This window comes from Diachasma alloeum, unplaced genomic scaffold (assembly GCF_001412515.2).
Source record: "Diachasma alloeum isolate Michigan unplaced genomic scaffold, Dall2.0 Dall_scaffold_00284, whole genome shotgun sequence".
Lineage (NCBI taxonomy): Eukaryota > Metazoa > Arthropoda > Insecta > Hymenoptera > Braconidae > Diachasma > Diachasma alloeum.
The window spans coordinates 619,147-640,126 of record NW_021680423.1 but is presented as its reverse complement, the minus strand read 5'-3'; the positions used below and the strand labels follow the sequence as shown (position 1 = coordinate 640,126).

Genomic DNA, 20,980 nt, shown 5'->3' with positions numbered 1-20,980 from the left:
GAAGACGGAAGTTTATATAACGTGCCACATCTTGTGACGTGACAGGATATTGTTGGACAGGATTTTGGAGTAGGTAGAAAAGGATAATCATCAATATTCATTTACAAGAATAATTTATTTAAAAAATTGGATAGTTCAGACCATCCAGACCGGCATTTGAACCCGGGACTTGTCAATTATGCATCGGGCGCTCTCGGTCGGTCGCGCCGCACTTTTTCCAATTTTTTAAATTACAGTAAGCCTCAGAAAAATTTTGAAAAAATTTGACATCTCATTTTGAAGTGTCTAGAAGCCCTATCAATGAAAATATCCGTCAAAAGTGTCATAAGTAGTTAGATTTTCAAATTTTTATTCCGAACATGCGGGCCGTGTACCGTGTATAAAGCGAATTTTCAGAAAAACATGGCAACTTTGAGTTTGAATATATAAGTAAGGGTAACACTGAATATGAAAAATCTCACGGGACTTCTTCAAGTATACGATCTAGATTACTCTTGATTTTTTTCAGACTTTGCATAGATCTTTCAAATTTATGATTATATCGGCGTTCGTAACTTTTGCGCGGCCAGCGAAGGGTTAAAGTGAGGTCCCAAGAGTGTCAAAAAAGGAGTCGCTAGGGTCACGAGGGTCACAAGGATAACACTGCCTTGGTCAAATGCGTTTTTGACTGAAAATTGTTTGTTGAAGATTTCGTTCACTGAATTTCTTCGATTGTTGTTGCAATTTTTGCAGGAAAAAAATTCAGACGAAAAAATCTTCAACCAAACAATTGCAGGCGGCTGTATCTTCGATACAGCCGGATATCCTTCTTTCTCGAATTTCCTAGAAACTCCTTGCATTCCCTCGAATTTTCTGGAAACTCCTTGAATTCTTTAGAATTTTCTAGAAACTCCTTGAATTCCCTCGAATTTTCTAGAAACTCCCTGAATTTCCTCGGAATTTCTAGAAACTCCTTGAATTTTTTCGAAATTTCAAGAAACTTCTCGAATTACCTCGAAACGTCTAGAATTTTCTAGACTTCTGATAGATGGCGCTGCACATAAGGACCGTTTCCCAAAATTACCCCCCATATTGAAACCACAGACGTATCCACGTCAAAATTTTTTTTATTAAAATTGAGTTTTGTTCTTTTGAGGTTGTAGATATAAAGATTGAATTCAAATGTGGGAATGTGAGTGTATGAATTGGGGACTCAAGTATAAAAAGCTTCATGGAAATGTTCGTATTTAAAAAAAATAAGGATTGAAAAGTTCATATCGCAAAAACTAATTAAGAAGGAATTTTTCCTTTATTTTTCCCACATTCCTGAAGAAAAATGGTACGGAAAACATATGACAAATAGCGGCGTCAGGGGAATCGTAATCTTCCCCAATTTTTTTTCATAGTATTTTTTTGGCATGAAAAAATAATGAAAATCGCTGTTTACCTGGAGCTTCTCATAGAACCACGTCTTCTCAGACTCAGAGAAGCACGCGCCGATAAAAACCCCCGTCCTAGTCCCTCTCAACTGCCTCGGATTGACTCCAGCATCGACGATAGCTTCATAAGCATGCTCCAACAACATCCTACACATTGGATCCATAGTGTGCGCCTGTTTGAAGTGCACCCCGAAGAAAAGGGCATCGAATTTCGAGACATTATTAATCTTTCCAGTTCTCTGGGGAATTTCCGGATGATCTGTGAAAAATTGGAAGAAAAAAACCATTATTCTAGAAGGGTAATCAGCATAAAAGACCGGTGAATAAATTCACCTATTCGGAAACATAAATAGACCGACCGGCTGTGACTTTGTCATCGCGACTTAATTGAACCCTCAAACTGAATTACCGATGTAAAAATCGAAGAGAAAATGAGTGCATGCGTCAATAGAATCCTTGAATCTATGAAAATTCACATTCAATTCGCATTATGCAATAATTATCAACAGGAAATAGTGAACAATTCAGGTTCGCAAATTTAGTTATGAACTGTCATTATTGATAGTTGATTAGTTTATAAATTACTATTAATTTCAAAATTTAGATGAATTACATTTGCATTCATTTACCTAATTTCCAACGACGTCCATCATCAGTCACAAGATCGACTTTATTCATGAGGTTCTCAGTGAATAGTCTCATATTATCAGACTCTGGAAATCTTCCAGACATTCCGGATATTACGATCTCTTCCCCAGGATCTACAGGAGCCTTGAGAAAGGGATCGTAGTGACGAGGTTCCTCTTTCGTCGCCATTCTCCTTGTTCCTTCTTGGCTTTCACAATATAAACTCAAAAACACTATCAGTTCACCCAGATGACTTGAATAATTAAATAATTCTCGGTTCTATTTGTGATGATGGAGAAATACACTTGATGAAAATTCGCACTTTTCACTTGTAATAGACGTTGACGGAATTGTTAAGGATGATTTCGGGGCTTTGATGGGGATTTTTTGTTGAAAATAAAAGTATGTTAACTTTCCCCAACAGGCACCCTGAATGAGGGGGACTGACACAATAGCTCGATTCAGTATGTCCCAGGGGTTTTTATAACAGCGGTTTCTCCCACTATCTTTTCGATTCCTTCATCGAGAGAACGATTGACCCTCTTGGGTCAACTCCATACCTTTTACGATTTCCACTGAACTTATTTGAATAGAAATCAAATTTCAATGTGACCTTTGTTTCATGAAGAGTGTTTAATTAGAATTGCGGGTCGGGATAAGATAGGGATTCTGTTAAAGCAGAATTGCTTTAGAATTTCCCAAATTTTAGAATAGGTAGGCAATTTCATTTCGTTGAAGTGTTTGAAGAACGAGGATGATCTCAATATTTTATTCGTTCAATTGTGACTCAGTAGTGAAGTGGTCAATCGTCTTACGTCAACTTTGTTTCTTGGGGAGTTTTAGTGAAATATCTCGGAATCTAAGAGGCAAGAGGAATTGTCGAGAGGATTTCTTTTTTAGTTCCCATTTTTTTCGGCAAAGCAGATCCCTGATAAAAGTTTGCTGTATTCATGGAAAAGAAATTAACTTTCATGCACAGTGCAGTAGTAATTTTCAGGAGGGTGACACTGAATTTAATTTAGGGGGGAAAATAATGAAAATTTAAATTTCACGGAAAATTCAATAGAGCTCTAAATTTTTTAGTAACAGGTGAGAATTCCGAAATTTACTTAAATTTTCAATTAAAACATGAAGATCTGATATGAAATTGGCTTGAATTCTCAATGCCTTGAAAGTTACTGAAATTTAAAGTTGTCATTGATTTTTCATCAAATTATGAAGTTTCAGTGACAAAATTCTTTGTAATTTAAGTGAAAGTGTCAATTAATAAAATTTTCCCCAAAAGAAGTGTACCCAAATTTTCATCCAAAAATTTTCAACAACGTATCTCCCGTAGATGTCAAGGTATTCATTGAGGATGAACTTCATAATAAAATAGGCTTAAATCGATTGACTACTTCCAAAATTCTTTATTTCTGATTTCTTATTTAAAAAAACTAAATTATTTCAAAGGAGAGCGGTAGGCTAGCAATTCTTCAATTGATCTGGAGAGCTATTAAAAATCTTTTAATACATATTAACTCATTCAATTTTGTCCGAACTCCACCGATAAACGTAGTCTTTCAAGCTTTTACCTCTAAAAATTTTCCTTGGACCTCAGTTTCCATTGCCTCAAAAAAAACTGTTGAAAAGCCGATATTTTTACTCTTTTCGTCTTTAATTCCAGCTCAGGTTCCCCTTCACAGAAATTTATTTAGATGGAAAATTAAGTTATGTAGTTTCAACGCTCTGTAATGAAAACTTTATAGTCCACAGCTCTTCTTTTTAGATTTTAGAATTGAAAAATTCCAGGAATTATCGAAATACTGAGTAAAATTAACTGAATTACGTTTGAAGTCTGATAGAAAATTAAGTAAACCCCCGGGCAATTAACTCAAACTGTTCTTTGGAATGTTAACGATTTATCATGAAGCATAATGAATGAAAGATACAACTTGAGGAGAGGTTCACGGGATAAAAACTTTTTGATTTTTCGAGAAAAAAAATTTTAAATCAGTATTTTCTTCGTGATTTTTCCTCAGAAATTTTATTTTGTAGGTCAAATTTTTCGCCGACCGCTAAACATTAAAGATTCAAATTTTTTTGAATGGAAAAAACAGCTTTCAAAAATCCCCAACGTATTTTTTAAAATGGTTTTTTTAATACATAATCACAAATTTCCGGTGCTTAATTATGAAAAATGCGGGAGAAGATACATTTTCAAGTTTGTTGGTCAACCAAAAAATGTCGTTATTTCCACCGCATCGATTATATTCTCGCAATTTTTTACGAGAATGAATAGAATGAATGAATTTTCCCAATAAGAATGGAAAATTAATGGAAACCGTAGAAAAAAATGCACCCGTCCGAATTTTAGGGAGGAAGTGCCCTGGCGAAATCTGGATTACTGTGTAATAAAAGACTAGGTACATGTATGAGGACCCCTAAACATAGAGTTTGCATTAATAAATGCTTATAAGTTTATACGTAATATTCAGACAAGTAATTTTTTTTCCTCTTGAGATATTAATAGAAATATTGATTAACAAATAAATTCAAAAATGTATCTTCTCCCGCATTTTTTATAATTGAGGAGAAAAAATTCATGATCATATTCAAAAAACCATTTGAAAAAAAAATACACTGGGGATTTTTGTTAAGTTCACATTTCAATTAAAAAAATTTGAATTCCTAATTTTGAGTGACCGCAGATAATTTTGACCGATAAAATCAGATTCCTGGCTGAAAATCACGTGGAAAATAATATTTTTTCTTGAAAAACCAAAAAGTTTTATTCCTGGTGTAAACCTCCCCCTAAAGAACTCATTACTTGTTGCGTCACTCGCACACTACGCACGAAAAAAATTAATAGAAAACCTTGGCGAATTCGTTAGGAAATTCAATTGGATTTCTATTAAACTTTCTATTAGTTTTTTATCGATTTGATTCAACATTGAAATGTTCAATAGAAAAAGTCAATAGAATTAGATAAGAAATTTCTACATAACTTATTCTCTTCCGAAATTTTCTATGGAATTTCTTCGGCTCAGATATTTAATTTTTTTTCATTGTATTTTTCTTTTCTTCTCATCAAGAAAATCAAACAATTGTACGTTAGAGTACAAGGGCACGAATTTTCGTTTTTACATTCGTTGAAAACAAAGTTTATGCCTGAGTGATGTATAATATTTTGTGTCACACCGTGCGGATGTCGAGTTTGAAGTCGAGTTAGAATATTTTCTATTGAAAGTTTAAATAGAATCGGCCAAAAACTAATAGAAACCTCAATAGAAATCCAATAGAATTGTCTAGCGAATTCGCTGGTTGTTCTATTAAATTTTTTCATCCGTGACTCGCTCCCTTTACTAGGCTCACTCCTCCCTCCCTCCCTCGCCCCCTCCCCACTACTCTCTTCTCTCTCTTGAGACCTTTTCTACAAGAAATTGCCAGCATAAAAAATGAATTGATATATTTCTGAGGGACCCCTTGTTTCTGAGGTAAATGTATAATCAATGAAAATTTAAATTCGGTTCATTACATTTTACCGATTCAATGCAGACAGCTCCCCATTGAATTTTTCTGATGATCATTTGTTGAATAGTTTATATATTTAAAATTCTAATACTTCAACGACTAAATTGGTGCCGAAAAGAATAAACAGGAAAGTGTTTTATACGTTTAGGTGGAATTGGAAGTCCCACGTACGTCAATAGTGCAGCGAAGGAGGAAATAATTGGATAAGACAGCGATGGAAATATTCTTTCCAGGACATTGAACTTGGTTATCGTTCAACAACAAATCGATTCTCTTAGTGCGTTGAAAAAAAAACGATTTTTTAATAGTGTGTTCCCAATGAATATTCTCCGATATAGCTCAGTGTCAGGGGTTGCCGGATGTCGCATTACTCTGCATAGATTATGCGTATGCTAATCGGGATTAAATGCTCTCTAGTTGGTTAAAAAAAATCATATAATATGCTTTCTTTCTCCAATGATGAAAAATTTCTAGACCAAACATGTGTACTGACTCCTAAAAAATTGAATTTGTAATGAGGATTTCGCTGATTTATTTTATGATCCCTAATTCATAAGAAATCTCACTCAATTATCTTTTCATTTGTTCATGTATTTTTTTTATTTTCTGGAAAATTAAAATCATGACAGAAATTTCAATTTTGCACTTTATTACTCATTCCCCTCATGATAGAATTTTTCGTGAGCAAACGTTTGTTTAAAACTGAAAATTTGATTGAATTGATAACTGCCTTTTGTGAATACATTAACAAATCATGTCAATGAAGAATGCAACACTGTCATCAGTCATGTAATATCCGCTGATTGAAACGAAAATTTGGGATTCGACGCAAGAATAAGGATAAATTTAATGTGAACATCAATTGAATGACATTCACAGCATGACGTATATTACAAATCTTTATTTATCAAAAATCATTTCTTTTTTCCACGATAAATATATTATAACTATTCTATTATGTACTTTGTGACTAAGATTAACTGAGAAGTGGAATAGGAAATAATTCAAAATGTGATGAAAAATTATTATTGTACCGGGAAATGAATTCAACCAATGACTTCATGAATGGTCTTAACATTTTAATGAAATAAAAATGTCATTATTTATCTATTTTTTATCTAAAAAATAATGCAAAACTGTTAAAACAATGTGAGTGCACTCATTCACTCATTTTACTTAATCAAAGAATTACATTTGGACTGAGAATACTACTTGAATTTTCATATAATTAAATTATAAGTACGTCTACGCCTCATCCGGTAGTATTACGAACAGTAAGGAAAATACTCTGTTATCTCAAACACATATGTTAAATAAATACCACAATTTTTTTAAATAAAAATTATACTTTTATGGCAAGGAGAACTTGAAACGAATTGTGGTCAATGACCAGAGAAATCTCTTTAATCAAAGCTATCGATGAATGAATTGGTAGTGAAATTATAAGTGAAGAATATCTAAAAAATCAGTGGGCTTAGAAGCTGATCTCAGAGAATATTTTTTTGGGGGAAAAATAATTATCCACAAAAAAGGTGCTTTTGAATTTTTTTCTGAACCTACTAGTTTCAGCGATATTTTCATGTATGATATCTACATGTATTTGGTAAATATGTCTGAACTTGGTAGGTTTAACGAAAAATGTCGAAAAACTCTTTCATGAAAATTGTCTCAAAAATGGTCTTTCCACACTTTTCTCTCCATCCATTAGTTTCTGGAATATTTACAAAATAATTGACATGTAATGTGCGACGATCTACTGTAGAAATAGTCTAGAGATTTAAACAAATAATCAAGTCCTGACTAATAAAATGAATTTAATAAAAATAAAACTCATTAGTGGTCTCTGGGGTCAGCAAAGTGCACCCTCTTGGAAGGATTGTCCAAGGTCTCCATGAGACTTGGCGTGAAACTGAACTCTGAACTGCTGTCGTCATTGTCATTATTACAGAGTGAATCCAAACTGCTTAAACTGTCGCTCATTCTGGACAGGATGGAAGCAACACCGTCAATTCTCTGAATGTCCAGGGTAGAATTTATCACAGCAACGTAGATTCCCCTGGATCCAGCGAGACCCAAATATCTCGGATTGTTCAAATCAATCAGAGCTCTTTCTGGATTTTTTGTGGTTGATCTGAAGGTCTCTGATGTCAGTTTTATTACCTCAACCGATGAAAAGTGGACGATGAAGAGGTAAGGCTTTCTGAATGCTGTAACAACCCAGAGAAATAAATCATTAGTGTATTTTATCGATTGCAAAATCAAGTTGAATGTTATCCGTTTGGATAATTATTTTAGATCTTATTGGTTTCTTTTTTTCCCAGAACTTTTCCTACATAAAAATAGAATAATGTTTTTCATTGTGAAAATTATTATCAAAAAATTTCAAAGAGGCTTATTAAAGAATAAGAAATTAAATGAACAACTGATTTCATAAAAAAGAAAAATTCTATAGTTCGATGTTATACTTCCAGTTGTAAAGTAACAAGAAAATTAATCGGCTGATCTTCGAATCTACAGTTGCTGATGAATATTTCCAGAACGAAAAAATATAGATGGATCTTTAGGAAGACTTTTTTTGCGAGCGCAGTTTTTTTTGCTAAAAACTGTTTTTTAAAAAAATTAATTCTTCTCATTTACACCATCGTCATGATTGTACTGAAATTGGAACTATAAAAACTGCACCAAGTTAAAATATGGATTTATATATTTCTGAAACTAATTTGTTCAAATATTTTCAGCATCGTTGCATTAAAAATTAATAAGGATATCCAAAGATCTTTTGCAGTGTAGTACAAACCAAACTAAAGATTCAAAAATTTTCAATCATCAAATTTGCCAATTAAATTGCGTGAGAAAAATTTGAAAAAAATCATGAATATTCAGCGTCATACACATTACATTTTGCACATGATGATAATTTTCTTAACATTCGTTGTTTATAAATAAATAATTTGAATTGTTTACCCTTTCAGAAACCTTATTTTCTTAGGTATGAAGTGGATTTCTGGTAAAATTTAGAATATGAATAAATTTGTTACGATTCGGAGCAAATGATTTATATGGCTGAAAATTGATTGTTTATAAATTATTTATAGAAAAGGCTCGTAATTTTAAAAAATTGTAATTTGAAAATTATTTCATGAATCTTTCTCCAAATGTAAACTTTCGATTTTTTTCGATTTTTTTTTCGATTTTTAAAATGTTTTCTAACGGTTCTATATCGAGATTCAAGTTCAGACCTGCAAAGTTTAAACAATAAAATAATTGTTAAATATCTGTCATCTTTAAAATTAAACGTCATTGTTGAAAACTTTGATGTTCGACTACAAAAGCAGAAGAACATTTCACTGGAGAAAAAATAGTCAAAGTACTTGGATATCCTTAAATAAAACAAAATGAAAATTTTCTTACCAAAAGCAAAAGGCAAATGACTCCAAGTAGGATCGACCGCCCTTGTCCTCTTTCCATTCTCATTAACGAAGACTCCAAACTCATTATAACACAGTAGCAGTTCCACTTGACTCCCACAAGACACATTGAGTACAGCAACCGGGAAGATCCCTAGTCTCGCTACGCCAGCAAGTGCAGCCTTTACCGAGCTGTCATCCTCCTCAGGGAAGTCATCAATCCCGTAATCTTTCAGATCAATCTGGAAAAACTTCTGGCAGCCCACGATGAGATTATCCTTGGTAAAGATAGCACAACTGCAGGGCTCCTGGGTGTCCATTTCCCTGATAGATACAAATTTCCCATTAGCCTCATCAGTTCTCCACTGAAGCAACACAACTTGAGACGTAGTGGCAGCGCACAGTAGATCCCCTTCCACTTGATATAGATGGCAGCTCTCAGATCGGTCGAGAATCCTGTTGGTGTTGATGGCAGGCCTTGAACAATCAGCAGCAAGAGCATTATTCTTCAGCTGTCTCAGATCACAGGACACCAACTGCCTGTCCTCCCCAGCGATCATCAGCGCCAAACCCAGATGAGGATGCACCGTCAACTGATGAACTCGTTTGACCCCTCTGATAGCAGTGAGCACCTTGGAGACTGCAGGTCTGTACGAGTACAATCCCTCCTCTGCACCAATCAGCAAAACTCCCTCCTCCTCAAGCTCCATCACACAGTTTAAATCTAGCCTATTCTTCTCCAATCTCACCACACTCTGCACCATCGAGTTCTTAGCAGCTCCTCTGACTCCATTCTGACTTGCCATGGACTTCAAAGCATTCAGCCAGCTCTTCTTGTCAACTTGACTCAACGCCATGATGTCGAGTCTGTTGGTGGGCCAGCAGGTGTTGAACGTATTGGACTCGACCCTGAAGATGAAGGGAATGTCAGACTTTGCAGTGCCAGGTACCTCAGCCTGATGAACATCTTCGATCACTGTGAAACCATTTTTATCAGTCAGCTCCATCCTGCTGATTGATGACATCCCTGGACTGGGTTCGTGCTCGTATACATTGACACATGAGCCCTCAAGTCTCACATATTTACGTTCCCAAGATGCTTTCCCACGTCCTGGAACTTTCACCCAACTCTCCATGCTGACCCCTTCAGTCTTCCGAATATTTTTGGAGTCCAATTCAGCGTGATCAGGCTCATCAATGGTCAGCGTCTGGACGCTGCCACTGAGGGTGGAGATGCTCTCGTCACTGGCTTTCCAACTCTTCCCTAAATGTTTCGTTAGTCCTCCAGGAAGCCCACAGTTTGCAGGAACCAGGAGAGAACACTTCAGATGAGTCATTATTTGGCATTCACTGCAGATAGCAGACCTTTTTCCAAATTGAATGGGTTCCAAACAAGCCGCACACTTTCCAGCTCGCATTGATAACTCCACGTTGAACCTGTGAGGAATATTATGTCGAACTCGTTGCAGTGATGTCTGCCTGGATAAAACCTCATCAGGTTGCTCAGTAAATTGATATTTCTTCGAGTCCTGAGTCTTGCAGTCCGCAGATTTGTAGTCTCCAATAGGTGAAACTGGGGCTGATGTAACTGCTGCTGCCTTCAACACCAGTAGCTGTTCAGTAAGAGCCTTCACCTTGGCACGTTCTCGAGTCAATTGGTTCTCCAGCTCTCTGTACCCTACTGGCATTCCTGTACCAGTCGGAATCACAGCATCCTTCTGCTTCGTCCTGAATATCCTGTCGCAAACTGTCTTCTTCTTCTTGCTGCATTCCTCCAGTTTGAGCTGGAGATAATCAATTAATTTCGTTTGCTGCTGTCTCGTCCCTTCAGACTTCATCTCGTGTTCATTATAAAACTGCCTCATCTCCTCAAGAACACTCTCCAACTCTGCTATTCTGATCCTCAGCTCTTGTCCTTGATCAATACTGCTTTGGAGATCAGCCATCAGGTCCTGATTGATGTCCTTGAGCTCATGAAGACGAGTCAAGTGGTCTGTGCTCTCTTCTTTAACGATCATCGCCTCTGCGCGTGCTGATTCCAACGCTCTCTGTAACTCCCCAATGTCACATTCCAGTTCTCCACATTTGGATGTCAATGAAGCAACTTGCTGGTTCAGCTCCTGTGCCAGCTTCTTGTACTCGTTCCTCTGGGTCAGTAAATTGTCCCTCTCAGTCTCGATTTCATTCGTTTCTGATTCCAATCGCTGCATCGCTTTCTCAGAAACTAATCTCTTGGATTTCTCCTCGTTCTGCCCTATTTTTGCTTCTCTAAGCTTCTGCTCTAGGATTTCTAGTTCCTTCTGCAGCCTGATCTTCTCCTGGACTAGGGTGTTCTCTCTAGTCTCGTGGTCACTAGTCAATCTTTCGTAATCCGTCAGTTGCTCTTCAAGGACTGTGCAGGTTTCTTTCAACAAGTCGATGTTAACTTTATCAGCCTTTGCTTCCTGCTCCAACGCCTCCAGTTTAGCGTCCAAAGTGCTCTTTGCTTCATTGTGCTTGGAGATGGCGAAAGTCAAACGTTTGTTCTCGGCATTCAAGCTGTCCACCCTATCCTGACTTGTTCTAGCTTGTTTTCTCGCAACATCTAGCTCCCTTCGAAGAGCAGCAGAGGAGGATTGAAGCTCTTCGATCTGTTTATTAGCTTGGGTCAAGGCTCGTTGGGCTGAATCTGCCTGCATCCTGTTTCTTGAAGCCTCTTTAGTGATCTCAGCGAGGGAAGACTTTGCTGATTCAAGTTCTAATAATAATTTCTTTGCTTTCTCCTCTTCCTCCTGGTACTTCTTATTCAATCGATCCGTCAGGCGTTGTTTCTCCTCCTGCAAGGATTTTATCTTTTCTTCAGACGTCTTGGCTTCTCTCAGAGCTATTCTCTTGTCCAAGTTAGCGTCTGATAGTTCTTTCTCTTTCTTCCAGAGTGATCGCTGGGCTTGGCGGGCTGCTTCACGCTCTGTTGCTGCATTCTCCCTAGCTGTTTCCAATTGTTTCTCCAGTCGTTCAATTTGTTGCTCCAGCTCTGATATTTTAAGAGAATTTTCTCTGGTGGTGGAGACTCGACTGCCCGAGGGAATCGAGCTTGAAGAACGTTTGAGAACTGCATTTTCTGATTCTAATTTAGCAACACTCTGTTGGAGCCGTTGGAGAAGTTCTTCAAGGGTATCGACCTTCCGTAACTGCTCGTCCTCCTTGGCTTTGGACTCCTGAAGACGTTCCTGGAGAGCTGCTTTGTCTTTGGCTGTTTTCTCAAGATCATCAGCGATGTTTTCACTCCTTCTGAGGTTTAATAAAGTGTCATTCAGGTCGCTTCTCGTAGACTCCAGCTGATTCTTCATTTGTTCATTTTCCATTTGAACTTTCTCGAGTTGTTCAGTGAGTTGGGCGATTGTCTGCTCAGCAATGTGAATCCCCTCCATCTGATTCAATTTCTCTTTTAATTGGTTCTTCAGGGTTGCTATTTCTTGATCTCGTGCTGGAATCATCGCCTGGGTCGATCTCAGTTGTTCCTGGAGATCTTTCAGCTCGGACTGTGCAAGTTCCAATGCCATATTTAGTCTCGATAATTTACAGTGATTTGCGTCCCTCTCGTTCCTCAAAGTACTCTCTAGTTCAGTGTTTTTAGCTACTTCTTGTTCCAGCTTCAGCCTCACCTCTGCTAACTGATTATGAGCCCTCACTGATATCTCCTCCAGTTTATTTTCAACTCCCTGGACACTCTGACGTCGCAGCTCTCGAGTTTTAGCTAATGACTGTTTGTACTGAGCCTGGAAGCTCCTCAATTTCTTCAACTCTGCATTAGCAGTCTCCAGGTCACACTGGGCACGTTGAAGCTTGGAGGACATCTCGTTGTTGCTGGTACAAAGTTCGGTAATACGAAGAGTCTGAGTCTCGATATGTTTGTTCAATCTAGAGAGTTTGTCCTTCTCTGCAGCTTCCCACTTTTGTTTAGCACTTCTGATCAAACCCAGAGCTGTTTCTTCCAGATCTTTTCTCTCCTGTCTCTCCAGCTGCAGGGTTCGCTGGACTGAGGCTAGCTCCGACTTCATGGATGTCAACTGGCGTTCTAGCTTATCCCTCTCTCGATTGGAGGCTTCTAGTTTGACCATTCGTTCTTCCAGTTGAAGCTCAAGGTTTGTCGTTAACTGAGAATCATAATTATTCTGCTCGTGAAGCTCTAGGAGCTTCTTCTGGTGCTCCTCCAGCTCCTCCATGTTCCTCTCGAGCTTCTCAGCCAACTCTGACCTCTCACGTGATAATGTTAATCTAGTATTTGTACTTATCTTGTCCTGGAGCTCCAGCATTCTCCTCTGCTGCTCCTGAATCTCTTTCATTTTGCATTCGAGCTGGACTGCAAGTTCAAGCTTGTCGTTGGGGAGATGCATTAGGCTTGAGGAGGGGTGAGGCTTGTCTGGGAGTTCTAATAATTTTTTTGACGTCTCAGCTCGTTCCTTTCGCTTATTACGAACTGCGACAGCTAATTCTAATTTTTCTTTACCCATTTTTGTCGGTGTCTTTGGTAATGCCAGCATTTTACGAGGTGTAAACACGAGAGGTCCAAGTTGTTTATTGTTTATTCATTTATTTATTTTGGGGTTATTTCTGATTTTAAGGATATGTCGACACTTTGGAGGGATTATCGAAGGGTTTTTGACACTTTTTGGAGGGATGTTGATTGGATGATTACATTTTTTAGGGGGACGAGAGTCCAAGTACAGCATCCGTTGTAACGGTCACACGATAAACTGAGCAAACTCCATTTTAGAATGTTTAAATTCCGCCCTGTTGCTGCCGGTTTGGGATAATGCCCGTTTGTGATTGGTTGCAGGGGAATATGGCGGGTGACAGATGGTCGCATTGTTCGAGAGGAAAGTGTCGAGTTGCTAGCGTTTTCTAACTTTGTGAGGTTGTTGGGGTCATAAGCATGAGAAATACCAACGATTTATGTAATGGGATGGTTAATTTTTTTTTAGGTGTTCTTGTGAGAACTTTGATATGCTATTTGAATTAGGGACTTTTTGCAAACCTGAAACAGATGGCAGCAAGGTATCACCCCCTCCATTTGCCAAACGTATTGAAGAAAGATCGTCAGATACATCCGATCCTTGTCTGATCCATTGAAAAGTGCGTAGCCACCTGGCGCCATTAGTTTGTGAACTGGACAAAAAACTCAGGAGGGCTCCGACTGGGCATAGACTTGTGAAAAGTCTGAGGAACAACTGTACATAAATTCAACTGTAGGGGAGGGTGGGGTAAAATGTGGACACTTTTAACTTTTTTTGAAATGTCCATGACTTATTGAATTGTTCATGCAACGGAATAATTTTATTTTTCAATAGAAAGAACAATGATTCCTCTTTGTGATGAACTTAGACTGGGCGCAATTGATAAATCTGTCCCTGAGTTATGAATATTTTTTAAAAAGTCAAAAGTGTCCATTTTACCCCATCCTCCCCTATATAAAAAAAACTGTCCATAACCACATCTGTCCACCATCCTTGCAGTCGGCCAAACAGTGTCGGTAGAGTAGAAATAGCATTCGTTTTATTTGTCGATATTAATTAGAGATGGCGCCATGTGTCCCACTATAGCACACATGATCGTCGAACAAGGTCCGCGATTCTACTCTCACCGGGGGGCCTATTCTCGAAATATTTCCGTGCGCGGAATCGACTCCGTTGACGGAACGCCTATATGATTCCTATACGCAATTCGTTTACGAAGCCACTTCCGTGCACGGAAATATTTCGAGAATAGGCCCCCGGGTGTCCACTGTTAATTACACACATATGTATCCCAAGTAGACTCTTGAATTAACACTGCGTAGCGCAGTCTCATTTGAATTGAGACATGTATCTAATATCATTGAATGGTTTAATAAAATTGAAAATGCAAATAAACTTGTGAATTTATATAATTTTATCGAAGAGTAATTAATGGAATTTTAAAAGAAAGATTTCAATGTTTGATTATGCCAGTCAACGGCTGAGTCTCACCCCGTTGGAAATTGCTGGCGATTTTTTCTGGGTCGAGAAATGGCGTGCAAATGCCTTTAAAGATGGTTTTGAACCAGGGAAGACTCCTAGACCTTACTGGACAATGTTGTCACAACTCGGCTTTTCAATTGAAAACAGACATCATCTTTAGAGACATTTGTCATGTTTAGAGACATTAGCACGCAATTTCTCGACCCGCTCTTTCATTTGAGCCCAAAAAACATTCATAGCTTGTCTGACATCTCTGCTAAAAATTCTGGTTTTCAACTCTGGTTTTTAATTGACGATTTTTTGTTGATTGGGAATGATTAACTGAGGTCGGCGTTTAATGTTAATGATTCTTGCATATTTTTTTGCAATCAACCAGGGAGTTTGTGGAACAATTGACAGGATTGGCACGTGTTTTTATCCGGGAAAATGCCATTGGAGCAGTGGGGGGAATGCGCCGTGGTGTCTGGGGATTTTAAGCGGTTTTATTCGAATTGATTCAGTTAATACGACAGTTACGTCGTCAGTCGCTAATAATTTGATCTACTCTTCTGGAGTTTTTTAATAATTCATATATAGATAAAGTATAGAATAAAATTTTAAATGGATGTTAATGGAATCCGAGTGATTTGAATGAAAAGAAGTGAGAAATTGCTCTTGTATTGCATACAGTATAGGGGAGGGTGGGATAAAATGGACACTTTAGACTTTTTTTTTAATTACTCATAACTCAGAAATAAATTTATCAATGGAGCTCAGTTTAGACTCATCACAAAGGGCAAGAATTACTCTTTTTATTGAAAAAAAAGTTATTGAATTTCATCACCATTTCAACCTGTCATTAACATTTTTAAAAAAGTCAAAAGTGTCCATTTTACCCCAAGCTTCCCTAGTTATTTTTGCTAATAAATTAACAATATGCTTTCGAATGGTTATTTTGCACATAATTTCCTTCTATCATGTGTAATTCATTGTTTATTTCATTTTATTAAATTGAATAAGATTTTTTTTAACTAATCTTGACAGATTTTCAATTTAGTTGACTGTTATCATCATCATTATTCTTATTATCCCTTTCTTCTATACAACCGATTCAGTCTCTTCCCTCAGCCCTTCGATAAACTGTTAATAGACAAATTATATTTATACATACTTGAATAAATTTTAAACATCTCATTTGGAGAAATCATCAAAAAGCTCACTATCAAGGAAATTCATGAAAAATTCGAAATTTATTATTATTAAGTAAGTAAGTATTAATGTAATTAATTTAATTTAATAAGCCTTCGGCTCGGACGCCAACTTCACGTGAGTAAAAAACCCCATGGCACTCGCCCTGAAATATACTATTTTTCCAAATGTGAAAAGTTAGAGGTGATGAATAATTGGACCATGTTTTTGTCAGAATCAACGATTATCGAGAACTTATCGTGTGGAAAATAATTAAAATTAGGTATATGTAACAGCGAATACAGTGAAAATTGAATTGATAAATGTTCAGAGTATGAAATATTCGGATGTATATCGGATGTAATCGGGCTTATTCTAAAATGTTGAGTACGGGAATGTAGATTATTCGATAGCTGTAAAATTCTGGATCATGGATCGTCTAATGTGTAATTATAAGAAATACTCTTTAAATGGTTCTATAATACACAAAACTGAGGATTACTATGAATCTTCGATATTCTGAATGACCATTGAGCGAACCATGAAAAGGATAGAGTTCGAGTTTATCGAAATACGTAAATTGGCTGAACAACTATTGCTGGAGTCAGCATTACGGGAACAGTGATTAGGAGGATCCAGGAAATTTCGGAGTTCGTAAATTGATGCTAATGTAGATTCCATTAGCTGGTAATTGAAATCTGAATTATCGACGATGGGATCTTCCTTGCTGACCATCGCACTCGACTGATAAAGAGTTTCATTTAATGACTTCGTTGCAAATCTCAAAGATGGTAGCATTCAGCTACTATTTAACAAAAAAAAATTCTAAAATTTTCATCGCTTCATCACCTTGAAATGTCTCAATTCTCCCGATTTTCCAGAGTTCAATTGCGCAAAGGAGATAAATCAATTCTATTTTATAAAACTCTTTCAAAAATGCACTGCCCAAAATATTTAAGCTAACAACATGAATTTTTGTCTATAGGTTGAATTGGTGACGTAAATACCCACTAAGGGTGAATTTTCAGAAACTCATTCCTTAGGGGAGTGAAAACGCTCCTTTTTTTAAATATCAATACTGAAAGGGTTGCCGTTGCAGATGTAGAAATTCGTATGTGGACTCTATATTTCAAATTATTAAACAATTTTTTTTTCAATTGCAAATCATCCCCTAAGGTGGGGAATGTCTAGAAATTTAAAAAACGTTCCAAACTACTTGATAATTTTTTTTCTTAATTACACAAAGAATTTTCTCTTTTGTTTGGACGAATTTCCTTCCAATCTTCCGCGTTGTTTTTAAAAACTCTGCTTATTAAAAAATCAGTACAATCGCGTATGAAAAACTCCTATAGGATTTCCTATAGGTTTGGTTACCAGGCCGCGAAGAAAATAACATTTGCGATCTCTTCGATTAACAATGATGATGTGACGTCACAACCTGAAGACCTTCCTCCCCCCCTTCGTCACGAAGCGTCACAAACTACGAACCCCCCTCCCTCGTAATCGTGTGATATAATATTTAAATTGCCCCGTTTGAGCACTTGAATATCATAAAGAAAAATATATTATGTTCCTACGACAGATAAACCGTGAATTCTCACTTTACTTCGTTTGATTTAAATACGGGTTTTGGTACTTGGGACATAAACTATTGTTTTTACTTCATGTGGTGCCAGTCATGGTTTTCAAAAACATTCGACGATTCCTCGAATTTTCAATTTTGAGGACAAAGACATGAAGGTCATACCTCGTAAAGGGTTAATTTCACAAGGATCAAACGTTACAAAAGACCAAAGTTACAAGTCATCTCCATTGTGAAAAAGTCAATTTCATTATCTAATAAGCTTTATTGAATTCTTCCTTTTATTATTTGGAGCACTGGATGAGCCCAGTTGGATCATTGGCAAAGAACTATTTTCTTCAGAAGAGTTTGAAGCAGCTACCAAAGATAATTGAATTAGTTCTGTGATTCACTGAGACAAAAATCTGAAGTTCGATTTACAATAAGAAAATAGTTGAGGCATTTTGATGAACGATACGATTTTTTTTGTATGCGGTACATAACATTATAGTAATTTCACAAGCGTAATTTTTGCAAATCAAAATGCAGCTAAACTAACCAAAGTTCAAAAGTAACCACGACAAATCTATCGTGGGGAGAACTATAAAATAGTTGCAATGACTTCATTCCATTGTAGTAATTACTTCTCTGGCCATAGTTACCGTAACCCATGAAAAATTGTTGAGGACTTTTTGAATATAATTCGATGGTGATGGAATATAGTCAAAAGAATTATATTTTTCTTTCAGTGTTGAAGAATGTTCCACTGAATCTTGAAAAAAACTTCAAGAATTCAACAGAGATCAATAAATAATGAGTTATGGCCATCAAGATGTGTGCTCTCATGATGTATGGCCCTGGTGAGGTGTGACCCTCGAGACGTATGGTCCTCGCGAAGTACGAACCTCGTGACTTATGACCATCGCGGGGTGTGATCTACGAGGTTTCACCCTTTACGATGAAATGTGACGTTATAAGGTTTTTTACATTTTTTACATTTAGTACATAAATTACGGGTTTTTTTGAATGTCATGTAAAAAACTGCATTTCTCGACAGATGCCCAATCCTGGTTTGGAGAATCTTGGAACTTGTAAAACACTGAATGGCTTGAGGTGCTCTATCCCAGATTGCAAAGCACCGAGCACCTAAGCAACGAAATCTCAATAATGCCCAGTATAAATAATTAATTTTATTTGTCGCAAATAAAACCGATTCCTAGAAAACATGAACAATAGCAAATTCAATGAAAAAAAAACATTGAAACGATTATATAATGCCGAATCAATTAATTTCATTATTCTCCCAGAGAATTTAGAATAATGATTATAATGCTTCCTCATTACAATTATTTTTCCCTTCTGTCAAAAATCCTTGATAGGAAACTCATTTTTCGGAAAGTATTCAGCTATCGAATTCTGCTGCTCGTTTTTCAATATAATGAAAAAAAACGAATGAACAAAAATTACTTGTAAAAGTTTCAAGTACTCAAGTGTACTTACAATTTTCGACTAAAGAGGACTATGTAGAGCAAAATCTGAATGCAGTATTCCGACTGATACGTGCAACTATGATTCCGTAGGGGAACGTAGAACAAAACAGACCACTGACAGAAACATCAGGAACACTGAATGTATTGAATTAAAGGTGAGTTCCTTGGATCGTAACCATCACAGGAGGTTTATAGACACGAAGTGTCGTTAATCCGCAATTTGATCAGATTTGTTAATCACCTCAAACCACAAATGACTTTGAATTTTTGTTTTTACTTCCTTTCGGAAGCAAAAATCAAAATTATCAATTTTCTGTCAGTGGTTCGTTTTGCCCTAGGGGTCCGTTTTCCCCTACCTTCCCATGTAAGAAACTCGATAATTTTTAAAATATCTAGGACAACTAGTCATTTACATAGAAATATTAGAAATTTTTTTTGTGTGATTTATGAAAATCTCGACCAAAAAGTTCTAATGATCATTAAGAAAAAATAAAAATAATTTTGCAGATGGAAATTCCAAGACAAAAAATCACGTATCAACACTGGCGACAAGATCCATCTAGAAGCGGCAAAACTCAGGAAATATTCCACGACATATTATTAAATAAACGAAGAAAAATGAAGTCGGATTGTTACTGTGAATAATCCACCTATTAAAAATGGTACATGAATTTTATTTGCTCGGAAAGGCCATCAGATTTTTTATTTTTTATTTTTATTATCTCTACAGAAAGATTTGTTATTACCTCCGCGTGGAGGTACCAGTATTATTATTATGATTATTATTAGTAAAGCAATTTATTATTCCCTGAGATACAAAAAGATCCCCTAAGGGAAAAACATAAATGAATTATTATACAAAGTAACTGTAATGAGCTGACTTATTTGTACATAAAGATATTATTATTTTATATTTCATTTCTTATTCCGACAGTCTAAGAAGAATTCCCGGGTAAAATTAGTGTATTTCGTTATCTAAGTCGAAAATATTATATATATTGGACAAAAAGTGATTCTGAACACTTCAGTAACAAGAAAAATTCAAAAAATTTTACGAATAATGCATCTGGGAATAAATATTAACGTAAATAAGTCAATGAGTTCCATGACCCAGTAACCGACGGCCGAATGTCGCCTAGTCCCAGTTAGCCGACACTACTGAAGACCCAATAACCGACACCGCGCACGAAGTTAGGTTCATATTGCCAAATAGTTAAGAGGACATAATAATTGCAAATATTTATTAAATAAATCATTACAAAACAGAACATAGAATAATCCTTTCACTCATTTCCTTGATTTCTTGCTCATTAGATTTCAGTACGACAGAGTTCTTAATTTCTGAGATTTTGACTAGAACCTAGAAACTTTTTCTGTCTGTGGTGCTGCACGGTAAATTTCAATGAGACTCTCGACTCTCTCGACTTTATGAATTCCTCGTTTGACATTCTTATGAAAGTTTATTTGCTGTTACAAGAAAAATGCTGAGAAAATAATAATTTTTTTTTCTTTGCGATAAATTTCGCCCAGCAGAGCCGTTTGAATCCAATCCAGGCTGCTAGTACGGTGAATTTCCTGGTATTTTTTACTACGTGCAGGGAATATTACTGGCTCTCAATGCGATTCGCATCTTCAATCATGAATTCAATCTTTAATTATAAAATTTATCATTCCAATGCCGGATATCAGCGTTTAAAATGGGAGAAAGTGTGAATATATCAGGATAAAACCGCAGTGCGGTGAGATCACGATCATCTAAGCGCGAGAAAACGAATTGGCTTTGATCACAGCGCGTGCACGGGACAGAATTTAAATGTCA

The 20,980-nt window shown here is 36.6% G+C and overlaps 1 protein-coding gene across 1 annotated transcript in view; it reads right to left on the bottom strand.

Annotated features, from left to right (window-relative positions):
- Window positions 1-13,705, bottom strand: part of LOC107038444 (fatty acid synthase) — a 33,402-nt gene extending 19,697 nt beyond the window's left edge. Inside the window, exons 1-4 of the mRNA XM_015257539.1 lie at window positions 8,970-13,705; window positions 7,395-7,765; window positions 2,048-2,324; window positions 1,427-1,677 (exon numbers count right to left, since the gene is read on the bottom strand). Coding sequence (XP_015113025.1) covers window positions 1,427-1,677; window positions 2,048-2,324; window positions 7,395-7,765; window positions 8,970-13,488 — 5,418 coding nt within the window. The 5' untranslated portion in view covers window positions 13,489-13,705. The remainder of the gene's footprint in view (window positions 1-1,426; window positions 1,678-2,047; window positions 2,325-7,394; window positions 7,766-8,969) is intronic.
- Window positions 13,706-20,980: the final 7,275 nt, after the last annotated feature.